At 35.2% G+C, this 15,772-nt stretch overlaps 1 protein-coding gene across 1 annotated transcript; it reads left to right on the plus strand.

The window, feature by feature from the left end:
- Positions 1 to 1,070: 1,070 nt before the first annotated feature.
- Positions 1,071 to 8,673, plus strand: HPRT1_1 (hypoxanthine phosphoribosyltransferase 1). Its single transcript, XM_051208769.1, has 8 exons — positions 1,071 to 1,239; positions 5,032 to 5,217; positions 5,268 to 5,567; positions 5,616 to 5,681; positions 5,738 to 5,838; positions 6,381 to 6,427; positions 7,123 to 7,199; positions 7,482 to 8,673. The coding sequence occupies exons 2-8, from the start codon at positions 5,182 to 5,184 to the stop codon at positions 7,533 to 7,535; spliced, it is 681 nt and encodes a 226-aa protein (XP_051064063.1). The 5' UTR covers positions 1,071 to 1,239; positions 5,032 to 5,181; the 3' UTR covers positions 7,536 to 8,673.
- The last annotated feature ends 7,099 nt before the right edge of the window (positions 8,674 to 15,772 follow it).

The following is a 15,772-nucleotide window of genomic DNA, read 5'->3' on the forward strand; positions in this document are numbered from 1 at the left end:
AACTTACTTACGCCTGTTACTTCTCGTGAATGAGCATAAGCCGCTCACCAGCATTCTCCATCTAACCCTGTCCTGGTTTTTCTTTTGTGTGTATTGAGGCCCACTGATGCAGAGACTGCTGCTGAACTAGTTGTCAAAATCTGCATTTGTTCGCGTGTATGGGATAGGTGGGTTAGGTCATCTGCGAAGTCCAAATCATCTAATTTGTTCTGAGCTGTACAATTTATTCCATTTTTTCCCACAGATGTCGAGGTCTTCATAATCCAGTGCATCACCAGAAGACGGAGAAAAGGGGAGAGCAGAGAGCCTAATTGAAAGATACAATCAAAATAATAAGTAATCAAGTGATTGTTTGAAGGTAGACATTCATACCGTTGAATGCCGGGCAAATTAGTGGTATGGAGCTTAAGTACTCGCAAGCAAGACAGAACATCCTGGGTTCAAGTCCCACCAGTGGAATCGTCGATGCGCACTTCTGAGGAATCCCATACTAGTAAGGAATAGACCGTCAAATACTTCCACGTTTTCAGTCGTATTCCAGCTTAGATTGACTCGTCAATTCAATTGTCAATTGACAGAATTACCAATCACAATAATATTAACCACAAAATCCCATCAACTACTTTACAGAATGGGAGAAGTTACCTAAAATGCAAAATAAATCATAATAATATACAAGCCGATATAAAATGATAGTTTACAATAAAATTCATTATCATAAGTCCATTCTATTTTATTCTAATCTATGCCAATCTGTTTTTCTTCATTAAATATCTACACTCTAATTTACTTATTGAATTACTGGAATTCCTAACTTCTTAACCTAATAGAAATATGAAAAGAAAATGGAACAAAACAAATTTACTTTAAGTACGTGCCACTATCATAAGGAAGATAGTCTATGAGAAACAATAGATAGTTTCATTTTTGTTTGTTGTTGTTGTTTGTTTTGTCATAATGAGACAGTATTCTCATATATCAGGTTCCGAAGGTCAATCTATTGTTCATTCGCCCACGTAACGTAATCATATTTGGTGGTTTATTATTATTATTATTATTATTATTTTCAAGATAAATTTCTACAGAAATATTCATCTTAATTCTCTTTATATGACATTCTAACGTTGATCAGTGTTGATTTCTTACATGCAATCGTCACCTCCTCTAAATTGGTTTCTTCTCAGTCAACTTAGTAATTTCATGAAAGCAATTGTCAGATTGTTTAGTGATTGATTCTTGGTAAGTGTGATGCGGAGTGGTCGATCGATGCTGAGACATGCTTCCTATTTGCCGGACAAACTTGCTACTTGAGTGAGAATACAAGTGGTGAATAGGGAAGTGTTTAGTATATTGCTGTGATCTGACTCCAATTAGAACGTATGCTGATTGTTGTAGAAATATACATGCCTTCAATCCTCGTATATAACTATCGACTCAATTCACGTTGGACAATAACGGAATAAAGCAAGTCAAATACGAGAATGCATTTTGAATTGATATATTTCGAACACTCATTGATGCAGACAGACAATCAGAGAAACGGAGTGAAGAGAGCGAAGTGAACAAGACGAGACGAGACTAGACGAAACGGAACGGAACGAAATGAAGCGAAACGAAGTGAGGCGTAGAGGAGAAGGTGAGTGAGCGAACTCGTTTCGATTAGGCGTGACTCAATATTTATATTCAGACAAGAATAATGGATATCAGACTGACACGTGATGAATAGGGTAAGCAATGAGCACATAAACGATCATATAAGGGTTGTCAGAAATTACTTCCTAATGCTTGTTACCCTCACTGGTGCATAGGCTGCCGACCAACATTCTCCAACTCACTCTATCCTGATCCTTCTTTTCTAGTTCTATCCAATTCTTGTTCATTCTTCTCATGTATGCCTTCATTTCTTGGCGTTATGTGTTCTTTAGTCTTTCTCTTCTTATTTTTCCTTGAGGATTCTAAGTGAACGCTTATGACGCAGTCGTGTGCTTTCCTCAATGTCTATCCTATCGACTTCCAGCTCTTCTTTCTGATTTCTTCCTCCTCTGGAATCTGGTTTGATCTCTCTCACGGTAGGTTGTTGCTGATAATGTCTGACCAACGGATTCGAAGTATTTTGCGTAGACAACTGTTAATAAACACTTGTATCTTCTGGATGATGGGTTTCGTAGTTCTCCAAGTTTCCACCTTATACTACAGATTGTCTTGACCTTTGTATTGAAAATTCTGATTTTGGTGTTGGTTGATAGACAGTTGTTTTGAGTTTCAGATATTCTTCACTTGTAGATGTGCTGCTTTTGTTTCGCCGACTCGCGCCTTCACATCTGTATCAGATCCACCGTGCTCATCAATGATGCTGCCCAGCTATGTAAAGGTTTTTACATCCTCCAAAGCTTCTCCGTCAAGTATGATTTGATTGGTGCATGTCCTGTTGTATCCATTTGTGTAGGTTGAGACCTACTGTTGCTAAAGCTGCAGCTGCGATAGAAGAGCCAGATCACCTGTGAATTCTAGATCGTCCAGCTGCATCCTAGATGTACACTGTATACAGTGCTTCATCCCAGATGTTAACGTCTTCATAATCCAGTCGCTCACAAAGAAAAAGAGAGAGGATGACAGTAAGCAACCTTGTGTAACGCTGGCAATTACTTCAAATGAGTTTGTAAGCTGTCCTCAATGTACGATTTAGCAGTTTAATTCATCGTAAGAATTCCGTATGATGTTGACTATCTTCTCAGGCACGTGATTCAGTATTTATATTCAGGAAAGAATAAGTTACAGACAGACGTCAGTATGATGATAGTGATGATGATGATCATATTTCGACTCTCACCGACCACTTCGCACAGTGTTTTCAGACTTTCTTAGTGGAACAGAAAACTGAAAACACAAACGTCTTTCAGATATTATGGTTAACTGATTAGTTCACTACTCAGCTGTCAATAAGAAACGGCTCGTTTGGATCATCCAAATTCTTACACGTGTCAAATTTATTCACTATTCGTTTGTACATGCGAACAATGAACAAATCACGTGATAGATTTCAATGAAATAAACTGTCACCTGACAAAAGTCTGAACAGTAATGAACAACTCCAGACCGATCGTTCCACAACATGGAAGTTGTAATGCAATTTCACAGTGCTTATATCTGAATGTTGGAGAGTGGTGTAGACGTCAAATTTTAACTTACTGATATTGACTTGTTCCGTAAACTACCATTTTTGATAGAGCACTGTATTGATCATGTAATATAAAGTGCAACATTCACAATGTCTTACCGATGACATCCAACCAGTCAGCATAGATAATGAAAAATACCATGCGTCCTCATCATCATTATCATCGTCACCATTAAATTGTAATTTGTAATTATTACCTTATGTGTGAATTGAATTACAACGCTTATGAAGGCATATGATTTGGCAATGAACAAGATAAACACGGTCAATTCACTTACGCTATCATTAACATTCCACACTAATTTGTGATTTGATTATGTCAATTTTAAACTAAATTATGGTATTTGTTTAGTTAATAAACTCAAATAAACAAATTTCATCAAAGCAATTTGCATTCATTCATCTATTCATTCAATAATTAGTCTTGGAAATCTAAAAGTCTACTCCAGGTCAACTTACTCTGGCTTCATTTACATTCCTTGTGTATGTTAGAATGTCCCAGTGTAATTACTCTATGGTCATACACTACCATTGAATATTCAAGAGTAATAATCAGTCTGAAATGTAGTTGAAGATTTCTGGTAAGATTTATAATTGAAGAAATTGAAATTCAAGATTTGATGTAGGGAAGCACATCTGACTGAATTATATAAATGTATCGTTTCAACAATACTGTCCATCATGGATGGATTGATGGTGCCGTCACCATTCCTAATGATGAAACGAATGGTTCATTCATCATCAGAATGACTACTCACATGATATGAAAATTCTCACTTTTAACAAAAGCGTATTCTTTCAATGGAACAAGACTGAATTAGTTTAGTGTGAAATGAGTAGTTACACAAACAGTGAAATAGAGTTCCTTTTAACCAACAACTCACACATCTAACACTCATGGCACTGCTAATGAATGCCAATCAGTTTATAGTTGTGAATATGATCAGATCATGTTTATGCACTAATCACCATTTAATAATTCCAATGTACCATAATTATTTTCACCAGTAACTATCTGCAGCACAACTTAGCACAAGGTGAATAATCTCAATTTAGTCAACTATGAATGCACACAATCTGTCCGATTATAATAATTAATGCCTAACACATTGCAACAAGTAGTTGCATGTTTCCCTGATGACAACAATCATCTGTATTTCATTTCATACAATAAATCCTTGTGAATTATCAAGCAACGTAATCGAGTGAAGAACTTGAGTAAATAACACTAGAATACCGTTATTCCTGTAATACAATCAGTGGAACAATGTTTCTTGATAATTCGACTCATAATTCGACTTTCTATCAGGTCGATAGATGACGAGACATCTGAGTGTTGATGAACTCCGAATAGGTTCAATTGTTTTTCATTCTTCATCTATTCATAATTACAATTGAGTGAGTTGAATCAAGTCTCGATTTTGTCTCCACAATCTTCATCAATGATGAGTAAATCTTTGTCAGATCACACAATCGAGTCGTCTCCAATACAATATTCCAGAGTCATCATCCTCTTTACTCACAAATATTCCTTCAGTGTCCTCAATTCAACTGCATTACAATAAACTGGGCACCCGGGCACCATCACAGCCCTCACACATATCAAAAGAGATTTGTGTGGTGCATATGTATTTGGTGCCTCTTTGTATTAATATCTATGTGTTAAAATGTGAATTACGATGAAGCCTTTCACACAATTCACTACTCTGTGATCAAATATCCATCTCATCATGCTCATTGACAATATCCTTATTATTTCGAACTGATTAAACGAAGTGACTTCTTTGTGACAATGAAATACAATGAATTCAACATATTCTTCAAGCAATCTCATTCTCGATTTCCTCCTATAGAATTATTATCATAATTCGACTTTCTATCAAGTCGATAGTTGATTGGTTAACGCGACGAGACATCTGGTTGGATGATCAACTGTATGCTTCACTCTATATAATCTCAGTAATTTCTTCTTCATTGTGAATAAATTATTTGACAACGTTGAAATGACTACACGTGATTACAAAAGTGACTGCATAATTGTAAGTTTTCAAATTGTTTTCACTATCTGTTTACCTGTGTTTTCAATTAGTTTGATGATAGTTATGAAGGATATTCAGCGAAGAATTTCACTTTACCAGAAATCTATGAAAAACATATTTCAACCATTTTGGTTCCAAGTGGAATGATTGAGAATCGTTTGGAAAGAATGTCTATTGATATACTGAGTGATTATGAGAAATCTGGTGTACAATCTGTCTACGTGATTTGTATATTGAAAGGAGGTTTCAAATTTGCTTCCGACTTATTCAAAGCATTACAAGAGTATTCATTTACACGTCGAAATTACATAAAAGTTAGTATTGACTTCGTCGCTGCAAGTACATACGTTGTAAGTAGTAATGACATTTTGTGAATTAATGTCTATCAATTTATTCAGGATGATTCAGTAGGTCATGATACCAAAATCACTCCGTGTACAAATATGGAGAAGTTCAGAGATAAGGTAGGTTGAGCGGAAATGGAGAGAATTTATCATGATCATTTGGTTGTTCTGTATAGGATGTACTCATTGTGGAAGATATGGTTGACACGGGCACAAGTTTAAACGAACTGGAGAGATTTGTGAAGAAATACGAACCGAAATCTGTTCGTTCAGCATGGTATGTTGTGTTGATGTTGTTCTCTTATTTTGTATTATCACCGAATGCATTCGAAGTGAGTGTTATGTGTATGTTGAGTTGGATGTTAACAGGTTGAACAAGTGGATTCATTGTCTAGTAGATCTTTTATACATTTAATTCGAAAGACACTGAATGTGTAGAAATCAATTGTTTATCTTGATAGTAAGTACTACTGATGTGGTGTGACAGATTTGTGAGTTTATTTGTGTGCATTTAGTAAATAATCGATAATGGTTGTCACGTACACTAGAATCGTTGAAATGCGCGGTATCTTTGAGACACAGTGTAAAGAGAGATAAATGTCGTCGTATTTCACATTGATTCCAACGTGTTATGATTGAACACTGAATCACGTAAACAGTCAGTAGGATGCTTTAAGTACTGGATCGATCGACTGCTGATACTCAACAGCTTGACCTAATTTGTATGCATTTTCACATTGACAATCACTAAACCAATTACTTTGATTTTAATAGTTGTGCAATAACATGTGTTGATGTCATTTTTCAATTGAATCACAGTTTACTGGTCAAAAGAATAGCCGAGGTTCCTGGGTATAAACCAACCTGTAAGTCTTCAATACTGAAATTGTTCGTAACAGAACTATCATTGTATTTGTGCAAATGTTAATTTGTTTGTATCTCTACTTATGCGTATTATGGCTGACTAGATTAGTGTTCAAGTGTATGTAAATTGAATCGTTCTAGGTTCGAAGATGTGAGTCATCGAATGAAGATCTGATCTTGTCAGAATCATTTCAATAGTACAACAGAATCTGTTGGAGATAGACGTTGTGAGCTAATTCATTGAACAAGTATTCATAGAGTCAGAGTGGGACATCATCCACTGGTTTATTGTTAGATGGAACCCGATCATCACTGAACAACAAAGAACTACTGTGTTTTTGGCCGGTTGTGTAATAATACCTATTGACCGTGTTCCAGTTCCATTTCTAAAGAAAATTTATTCACAGTGTTCCTGATCACTGATAACACATCCAACCAGAAATATAGCAACCGTGTAAGAGAATTCAACAGTCAATTCTTTCCTCACAAGTTATTTTGATCTCTGTTAAAATTAAACCAAGTGTATATTTGAGTCACTCAAAACCACATTAAGTGGTTCATTCAGAGATCAATTGTCACGACGTGCAAAGTAAAACTGTGTAACACGAGTGTAGTCTACTTTTGATCAGACACGCATCATTACTCGTCATTTTAACGTATTCCATCAAACTGATTCGTATCAAATGGCATTTTGTAGATGTTGGCTTCGAAGTACCGAATGTATTCATAGTTGGTTATGGTATCGACTACAACGATCGCTTCCGTGAATTGCCAGTAAGTGAATTGGACGAATGGATAATTTGTTGTTTTCCCATTTATGTTTGTTATTATATGTGGAACGATCAAGTTGGTTGTGTGGAGTAACATGTGTTGGAGATTGATGAGTGGGCATGAATGTGAGCGAGTTATTACGTTGGCCAACAAGAAAACGGACAATGTATCACTTGAATGAATGAATGAATGAGATGAGATGAGTCAAATTTGCTTTCACATTGTTCAGAGAAGATATAAATATTGTTCACTTTTTCTCCTTTGATTATTTCCTCTCCTCTCAAGCATGTCTGTGCAGTGAACGATGAAGGTAAACGTGAATTCCTTGGCCAAGGTTAACATCTCTCTCGAGCTTCGTTTAACCGTGTATTAACCGAGAAAATAATCAGATTTGTGTCGAACGTTCCATCTTTAAATGTCATCACGTATACATTAAAGAAAATGTATATTTTATACAGAAGAGAATTTATTTTGTACTATTTTTGCAAAAATATTTGTTTTTTGACAGATGTACTTTGGTCTTTTGAATTTATTTCCTAATTAGTTCAGTATGTCTAATTTACACAAAGACTATTATGATTGAGAAGCCTACTAGTTCCCATTTTGCTTTCAACTGCCCATTTAGCTAAATATTTGCAAAACAGTTCATGCTGCGCTTAATCATACAAATAAAACATCTTACGATGTTCAATAAATACTCCCACTGAGACATTGAATATTCAAGTTTTGCGAAGAAATATTTCGTCTCAATTAGTTCTTCATCAAGACTCTATACTAATATGTAGGTTTGACAAATGAGTAGAAAACCGATATCAATTAGATGATTTCGAGTCAATTTAACAATGTAACAGTCAGTTAGTAACCATACAGTGTGTTCATATTCACGCAAATATCTATTTTATGAAACGTGGAAAATATTCAGCATTAACAGCGAACCTCACTAGAAATCACTCTGAGACCATAATTCATGGACGAACTTTGAGCGACGCTAAAACGACCTTGAGAATGTCCACTTACATACTAAGGCAATATGAGGGTTGTAAGCCAGTGTGAGGAATTAGGATTAATATTTACAGTTGATAGAACCAAACCTTATTGACCTCATATCTGATGTCGCTGATCCTCACCATCTAGTCAGCTCTAGTGGACTCTCTACTCAATGCGGGAAATATGCTTTAAATAGAGTCAAACTAACTGTAACTTGGGAATATGAGGACCCAACGTTATTTCGTGGGGGAGGATGAAGTCATAAAATTTGAAGCTGGATCTCAACACAGAGTCTTCAAAAAAGAAGGGCAGGTGATATGATGGAAAGAAAAGTCAATTTTCGATTGATTTTCTCATTATGAGTTTTGTTCAATAATACTTCCATTCTGATTCAATGTGATGATTACCCGGTCTAGTATTTGTTTTGTTTCTCTCGTATGATATTTTATTATATATAATATACGATATTCTTGTATTCCATTGACATGAACTATGCTCTATATGTGATTTGTTATAACTGATGTGATTTGATCCTAATTATTATTCAAAATGGATGTACAATCATTATATAACTGAGTGTATTTTCTACTAGAATAGTCGTCGTCGTCGTCGTCGAGTTTTGGGGTTAATAACTCACCAACTATACCAGTCTTTGTGTTTTTACTTTCGTGTCGTGGGAATTGCAGAGGTGCCTCGTTCCGAGTATAAGTGATAAGCGTTTCCGACATAACAATCAGCGACGATCAGATACAAAAAGTAGCATTGAAAGAGCCTAGACAATAAGCATTCAAGCGACAAATTATAACAATCAGCTGAACAGACATCTGAGCAAACCGTTAGTTGTATGGTTTTGTCGGCAACAATTCAGTGGTGATTATACGCGAAGGTATGCCAAATAGTGGGATCGTAGGTTTACAAAAGTAGACGATTAATGTGCATTACACTTGTCTAGACAACATGTTTTGTTTGGGTAAGGTTACTACTTAACAGATCATGGAGTAATAATAGTCTGTGATGTGTAGTAGTCGAATGGGATTCGTGTACGTAACTTTGTAGTGGATTGGTCTACCAATCCGTTCAATAAGTGTGTAGTATCAGGTGTTTTTGGGAAATTTCCCGAGTGAGTACTGGTTGTGAGAGTATAATTTTTGCTATGAATTTCATTTCATGCTCTAATTTTCACTTCATCAAATATCTTAATTCGGAAATCTGAGACAAGCCACAGTGACGTATTTATAGAAGACATGGATAGCTTCAGATGATTGACACACAATTGCCAGTGAAATTCTTGTTCTTATATGTTTGAAAATTACTCAATAAATGAACAAGAAGTGCCCGAAAATACTTGATTCTGTTATTTTATTGAGCGCTACAAGGGTATGGTTACGCTCACAAGTTCGAATTCACTAAAATCTTAAACAGTAGTAAAGAAGTTGCAAGTAATAAGGTTCTGAAAACGTTGTTTTTCGCAACACTTTTATAATCGAGCATCCCAAAGCCAGTCTAACCAGAATTCAGGGATGGAGGAGTTCAAATATATATTTACAAAAAAGTCGAATTGTCGAGAAACATATGATCAAAGCTGACTAGTTATTGATAGGGATGCATGGCCCGGTATACGTAATAGTGATCTGGTGCGGACGAGTGATCGAGTGCCTTTTGTCAGGGTGTGTCCAAGAAAACTAATGAAGTCAGTATTATTTATTTACCACTACATTATTCATATTATGTACACCGAAATAAATTGATTAAATTACATTAACTGCAAAAACCATTAACTGAAACAAAGTCGATATGTACAATACTAACACATCTTACACAGGGAATGATGTAAGGAAAAATAACAGGATCGTAAGTGTTCATATCAGGAAACAGCTCAATATGTTCCTAGTTCTATATTACTTTACACTTCACTTCATTTCAATTCAGATCATAATAATACAATAAAATTCAGTATTATTATCTCGAATATTACTATTTTTATTCTTCTGATTTCCCAAAAATACCTGATACTACACACTTATTGAACGGATTGGTAGACCAATCCACTACAAAGTTACGTACACGAATCCCATTCGACTACTACACATCACAGACTATTATTACTCCATGATCTGTTAAGTAGTAACCTTACCCAAACAAAACATGTTGTCTAGACAAGTGTAATGCACATTAATCGTCTACTTTTGTAAACCTACGATCCCACTATTTGGCATACCTTCGCGTATAATCACCACTGAATTGTTGCCGACAAAACCATACAACTAACGGTTTGCTCAGATGTCTGTTCAGCTGATTGTTATAATTTGTCGCTTGAATGCTTATTGTCTAGGCTCTTTCAATGCTACTTTTTGTATCTGATCGTCGCTGATTGTTATGTCGGAAACGCTTATCACTTATACTCGGAACGAGGCACCTCTGCAATTCCCACGACACGAAAGTAAAAACACAAAGACTGGTATAGTTGGTGAGTTATTAACCCCAAAACTCGACGACGACGACGACGACTATTCTAGTAGAAAATACACTCAGTTATATAATGATTGTACATCCATTTTGAATAATAATTAGGATCAAATCACATCAGTTATAACAAATCACATATAGAGCATAGTTCATGTCAATGGAATACAAGAATATCGTATATTATATATAATAAAATATCATACGAGAGAAACAAAACAAATACTAGACCGGGTAATCATCACATTGAATCAGAATGGAAGTATTATTGAACAAAACTCATAATGAGAAAATCAATCGAAAATTGACTTTTCTTTCCATCATATCACCTGCCCTTCTTTTTTGAAGACTCTGTGTTGAGATCCAGCTTCAAATTTTATGACTTCATCCTCCCCACGAAATAACGTTGGGTCCTCATATTCCCAAGTTACAGTTAGTTTGACTCTATTTAAAGCATATTTCCCGCATTGAGTAGAGAGTCCACTAGAGCTGACTAGATGGTGAGGATCAGCGACATCAGATATGAGGTCAATAAGGTTTGGTTCTATCAACTGTAAATATTAATCCTAATTCCTCACACTGGCTTACAACCCTCATATTGCCTTAGTATGTAAGTGGACATTCTCAAGGTCGTTTTAGCGTCGCTCAAAGTTCGTCCATGAATTATGGTCTCAGAGTGATTTCTAGTGAGGTTCGCTGTTAATGCTGAATATTTTCCACGTTTCATAAAATAGATATTTGCGTGAATATGAACACACTGTATGGTTACTAACTGACTGTTACATTGTTAAATTGACTCGAAATCATCTAATTGATATCGGTTTTCTACTCATTTGTCAAACCTACATATTAGTATAGAGTCTTGATGAAGAACTAATTGAGACGAAATATTTCTTCGCAAAACTTGAATATTCAATGTCTCAGTGGGAGTATTTATTGAACATCGTAAGATGTTTTATTTGTATGATTAAGCGCAGCATGAACTGTTTTGCAAATATTTAGCTAAATGGGCAGTTGAAAGCAAAATGGGAACTAGTAGGCTTCTCAATCATAATAGTCTTTGTGTAAATTAGACATACTGAACTAATTAGGAAATAAATTCAAAAGACCAAAGTACATCTGTCAAAAAACAAATATTTTTGCAAAAATAGTACAAAATAAATTCTCTTCTGTATAAAATATACATTTTCTTTAATGTATACGTGATGACATTTAAAGATGGAACGTTCGACACAAATCTGATTATTTTCTCGGTTAATACACGGTTAAACGAAGCTCGAGAGAGATGTTAACCTTGGCCAAGGAATTCACGTTTACCTTCATCGTTCACTGCACAGACATGCTTGAGAGGAGAGGAAATAATCAAAGGAGAAAAAGTGAACAATATTTATATCTTCTCTGAACAATGTGAAAGCAAATTTGACTCATCTCATCTCATTCATTCATTCATTCAAGTGATACATTGTCCGTTTTCTTGTTGGCCAACGTAATAACTCGCTCACATTCATGCCCACTCATCAATCTCCAACACATGTTACTCCACACAACCAACTTGATCGTTCCACATATAATAACAAACATAAATGGGAAAACAACAAATTATCCATTCGTCCAATTCACTTACTGGCAATTCACGGAAGCGATCGTTGTAGTCGATACCATAACCAACTATGAATACATTCGGTACTTCGAAGCCAACATCTACAAAATGCCATTTGATACGAATCAGTTTGATGGAATACGTTAAAATGACGAGTAATGATGCGTGTCTGATCAAAAGTAGACTACACTCGTGTTACACAGTTTTACTTTGCACGTCGTGACAATTGATCTCTGAATGAACCACTTAATGTGGTTTTGAGTGACTCAAATATACACTTGGTTTAATTTTAACAGAGATCAAAATAACTTGTGAGGAAAGAATTGACTGTTGAATTCTCTTACACGGTTGCTATATTTCTGGTTGGATGTGTTATCAGTGATCAGGAACACTGTGAATAAATTTTCTTTAGAAATGGAACTGGAACACGGTCAATAGGTATTATTACACAACCGGCCAAAAACACAGTAGTTCTTTGTTGTTCAGTGATGATCGGGTTCCATCTAACAATAAACCAGTGGATGATGTCCCACTCTGACTCTATGAATACTTGTTCAATGAATTAGCTCACAACGTCTATCTCCAACAGATTCTGTTGTACTATTGAAATGATTCTGACAAGATCAGATCTTCATTCGATGACTCACATCTTCGAACCTAGAACGATTCAATTTACATACACTTGAACACTAATCTAGTCAGCCATAATACGCATAAGTAGAGATACAAACAAATTAACATTTGCACAAATACAATGATAGTTCTGTTACGAACAATTTCAGTATTGAAGACTTACAGGTTGGTTTATACCCAGGAACCTCGGCTATTCTTTTGACCAGTAAACTGTGATTCAATTGAAAAATGACATCAACACATGTTATTGCACAACTATTAAAATCAAAGTAATTGGTTTAGTGATTGTCAATGTGAAAATGCATACAAATTAGGTCAAGCTGTTGAGTATCAGCAGTCGATCGATCCAGTACTTAAAGCATCCTACTGACTGTTTACGTGATTCAGTGTTCAATCATAACACGTTGGAATCAATGTGAAATACGACGACATTTATCTCTCTTTACACTGTGTCTCAAAGATACCGCGCATTTCAACGATTCTAGTGTACGTGACAACCATTATCGATTATTTACTAAATGCACACAAATAAACTCACAAATCTGTCACACCACATCAGTAGTACTTACTATCAAGATAAACAATTGATTTCTACACATTCAGTGTCTTTCGAATTAAATGTATAAAAGATCTACTAGACAATGAATCCACTTGTTCAACCTGTTAACATCCAACTCAACATACACATAACACTCACTTCGAATGCATTCGGTGATAATACAAAATAAGAGAACAACATCAACACAACATACCATGCTGAACGAACAGATTTCGGTTCGTATTTCTTCTAAATCTCTCCAGTTCGTTTAAACTTGTGCCCGTGTCAACCATATCTTCCACAATGAGTACATCCTATACAGAACAACCAAATGATCATGATAAATTCTCTCCATTTCCGCTCAACCTACCTTATCTCTGAACTTCTCCATATTTGTACACGGAGTGATTTTGGTATCATGACCTACTGAATCATCCTGAATAAATTGATAGACATTAATTCACAAAATGTCATTACTACTTACAACGTATGTACTTGCAGCGACGAAGTCAATACTAACTTTTATGTAATTTCGACGTGTAAATGAATACTCTTGTAATGCTTTGAATAAGTCGGAAGCAAATTTGAAACCTCCTTTCAATATACAAATCACGTAGACAGATTGTACACCAGATTTCTCATAATCACTCAGTATATCAATAGACATTCTTTCCAAACGATTCTCAATCATTCCACTTGGAACCAAAATGGTTGAAATATGTTTTTCATAGATTTCTGGTAAAGTGAAATTCTTCGCTGAATATCCTTCATAACTATCATCAAACTAATTGAAAACACAGGTAAACAGATAGTGAAAACAATTTGAAAACTTACAATTATGCAGTCACTTTTGTAATCACGTGTAGTCATTTCAACGTTGTCAAATAATTTATTCACAATGAAGAAGAAATTACTGAGATTATATAGAGTGAAGCATACAGTTGATCATCCAACCAGATGTCTCGTCGCGTTAACCAATCAACTATCGACTTGATAGAAAGTCGAATTATGATAATAATTCTATAGGAGGAAATCGAGAATGAGATTGCTTGAAGAATATGTTGAATTCATTGTATTTCATTGTCACAAAGAAGTCACTTCGTTTAATCAGTTCGAAATAATAAGGATATTGTCAATGAGCATGATGAGATGGATATTTGATCACAGAGTAGTGAATTGTGTGAAAGGCTTCATCGTAATTCACATTTTAACACATAGATATTAATACAAAGAGGCACCAAATACATATGCACCACACAAATCTCTTTTGATATGTGTGAGGGCTGTGATGGTGCCCGGGTGCCAGTTTATTGTAATGCAGTTGAATTGAGGACACTGAAGGAATATTTGTGAGTAAAGAGGATGATGACTCTGGAATATTGTATTGGAGACGACTCGATTGTGTGATCTGACAAAGATTTACTCATCATTGATGAAGATTGTGGAGACAAAATCGAGACTTGATTCAACTCACTCAATTGTAATTATGAATAGATGAAGAATGAAAAACAATTGAACCTATTCGGAGTTCATCAACACTCAGATGTCTCGTCATCTATCGACCTGATAGAAAGTCGAATTATGAGTCGAATTATCAAGAAACATTGTTCCACTGATTGTATTACAGGAATAACGGTATTCTAGTGTTATTTACTCAAGTTCTTCACTCGATTACGTTGCTTGATAATTCACAAGGATTTATTGTATGAAATGAAATACAGATGATTGTTGTCATCAGGGAAACATGCAACTACTTGTTGCAATGTGTTAGGCATTAATTATTATAATCGGACAGATTGTGTGCATTCATAGTTGACTAAATTGAGATTATTCACCTTGTGCTAAGTTGTGCTGCAGATAGTTACTGGTGAAAATAATTATGGTACATTGGAATTATTAAATGGTGATTAGTGCATAAACATGATCTGATCATATTCACAACTATAAACTGATTGGCATTCATTAGCAGTGCCATGAGTGTTAGATGTGTGAGTTGTTGGTTAAAAGGAACTCTATTTCACTGTTTGTGTAACTACTCATTTCACACTAAACTAATTCAGTCTTGTTCCATTGAAAGAATACGCTTTTGTTAAAAGTGAGAATTTTCATATCATGTGAGTAGTCATTCTGATGATGAATGAACCATTCGTTTCATCATTAGGAATGGTGACGGCACCATCAATCCATCCATGATGGACAGTATTGTTGAAACGATACATTTATATAATTCAGTCAGATGTGCTTCCCTACATCAAATCTTGAATTTCAATTTCTTCAATTATAAATCTTACCAGAAATCTTCAACTACATTTCAGACTGATTATTACTCTTGAATATTCAATGGTAGTGTATGAC

This window comes from Schistosoma haematobium (assembly GCF_000699445.3).
Source record: "Schistosoma haematobium chromosome Unknown HiC_scaffold_224, whole genome shotgun sequence".
In the NCBI taxonomy this organism is placed as follows: Eukaryota; Metazoa; Platyhelminthes; class Trematoda; order Strigeidida; family Schistosomatidae; genus Schistosoma; species Schistosoma haematobium.

Bases quoted from the DNA above. Each gene is read 5' to 3' on its own strand.
- HPRT1_1 (XM_051208769.1), top strand. From the start codon at position 5,182: ATGACTACACGTGATTACAAAAGTGACTGCATAATT. The intron at 5,218-5,267 runs GTAAGTTTTCAA...GTTTTCAATTAG, and splicing joins ACAAAAGTGACTGCATAATT to TTTGATGATAGTTATGAAGG. The intron at 5,568-5,615 runs GTAAGTAGTAAT...CAATTTATTCAG, and splicing joins TCGCTGCAAGTACATACGTT to GATGATTCAGTAGGTCATGA.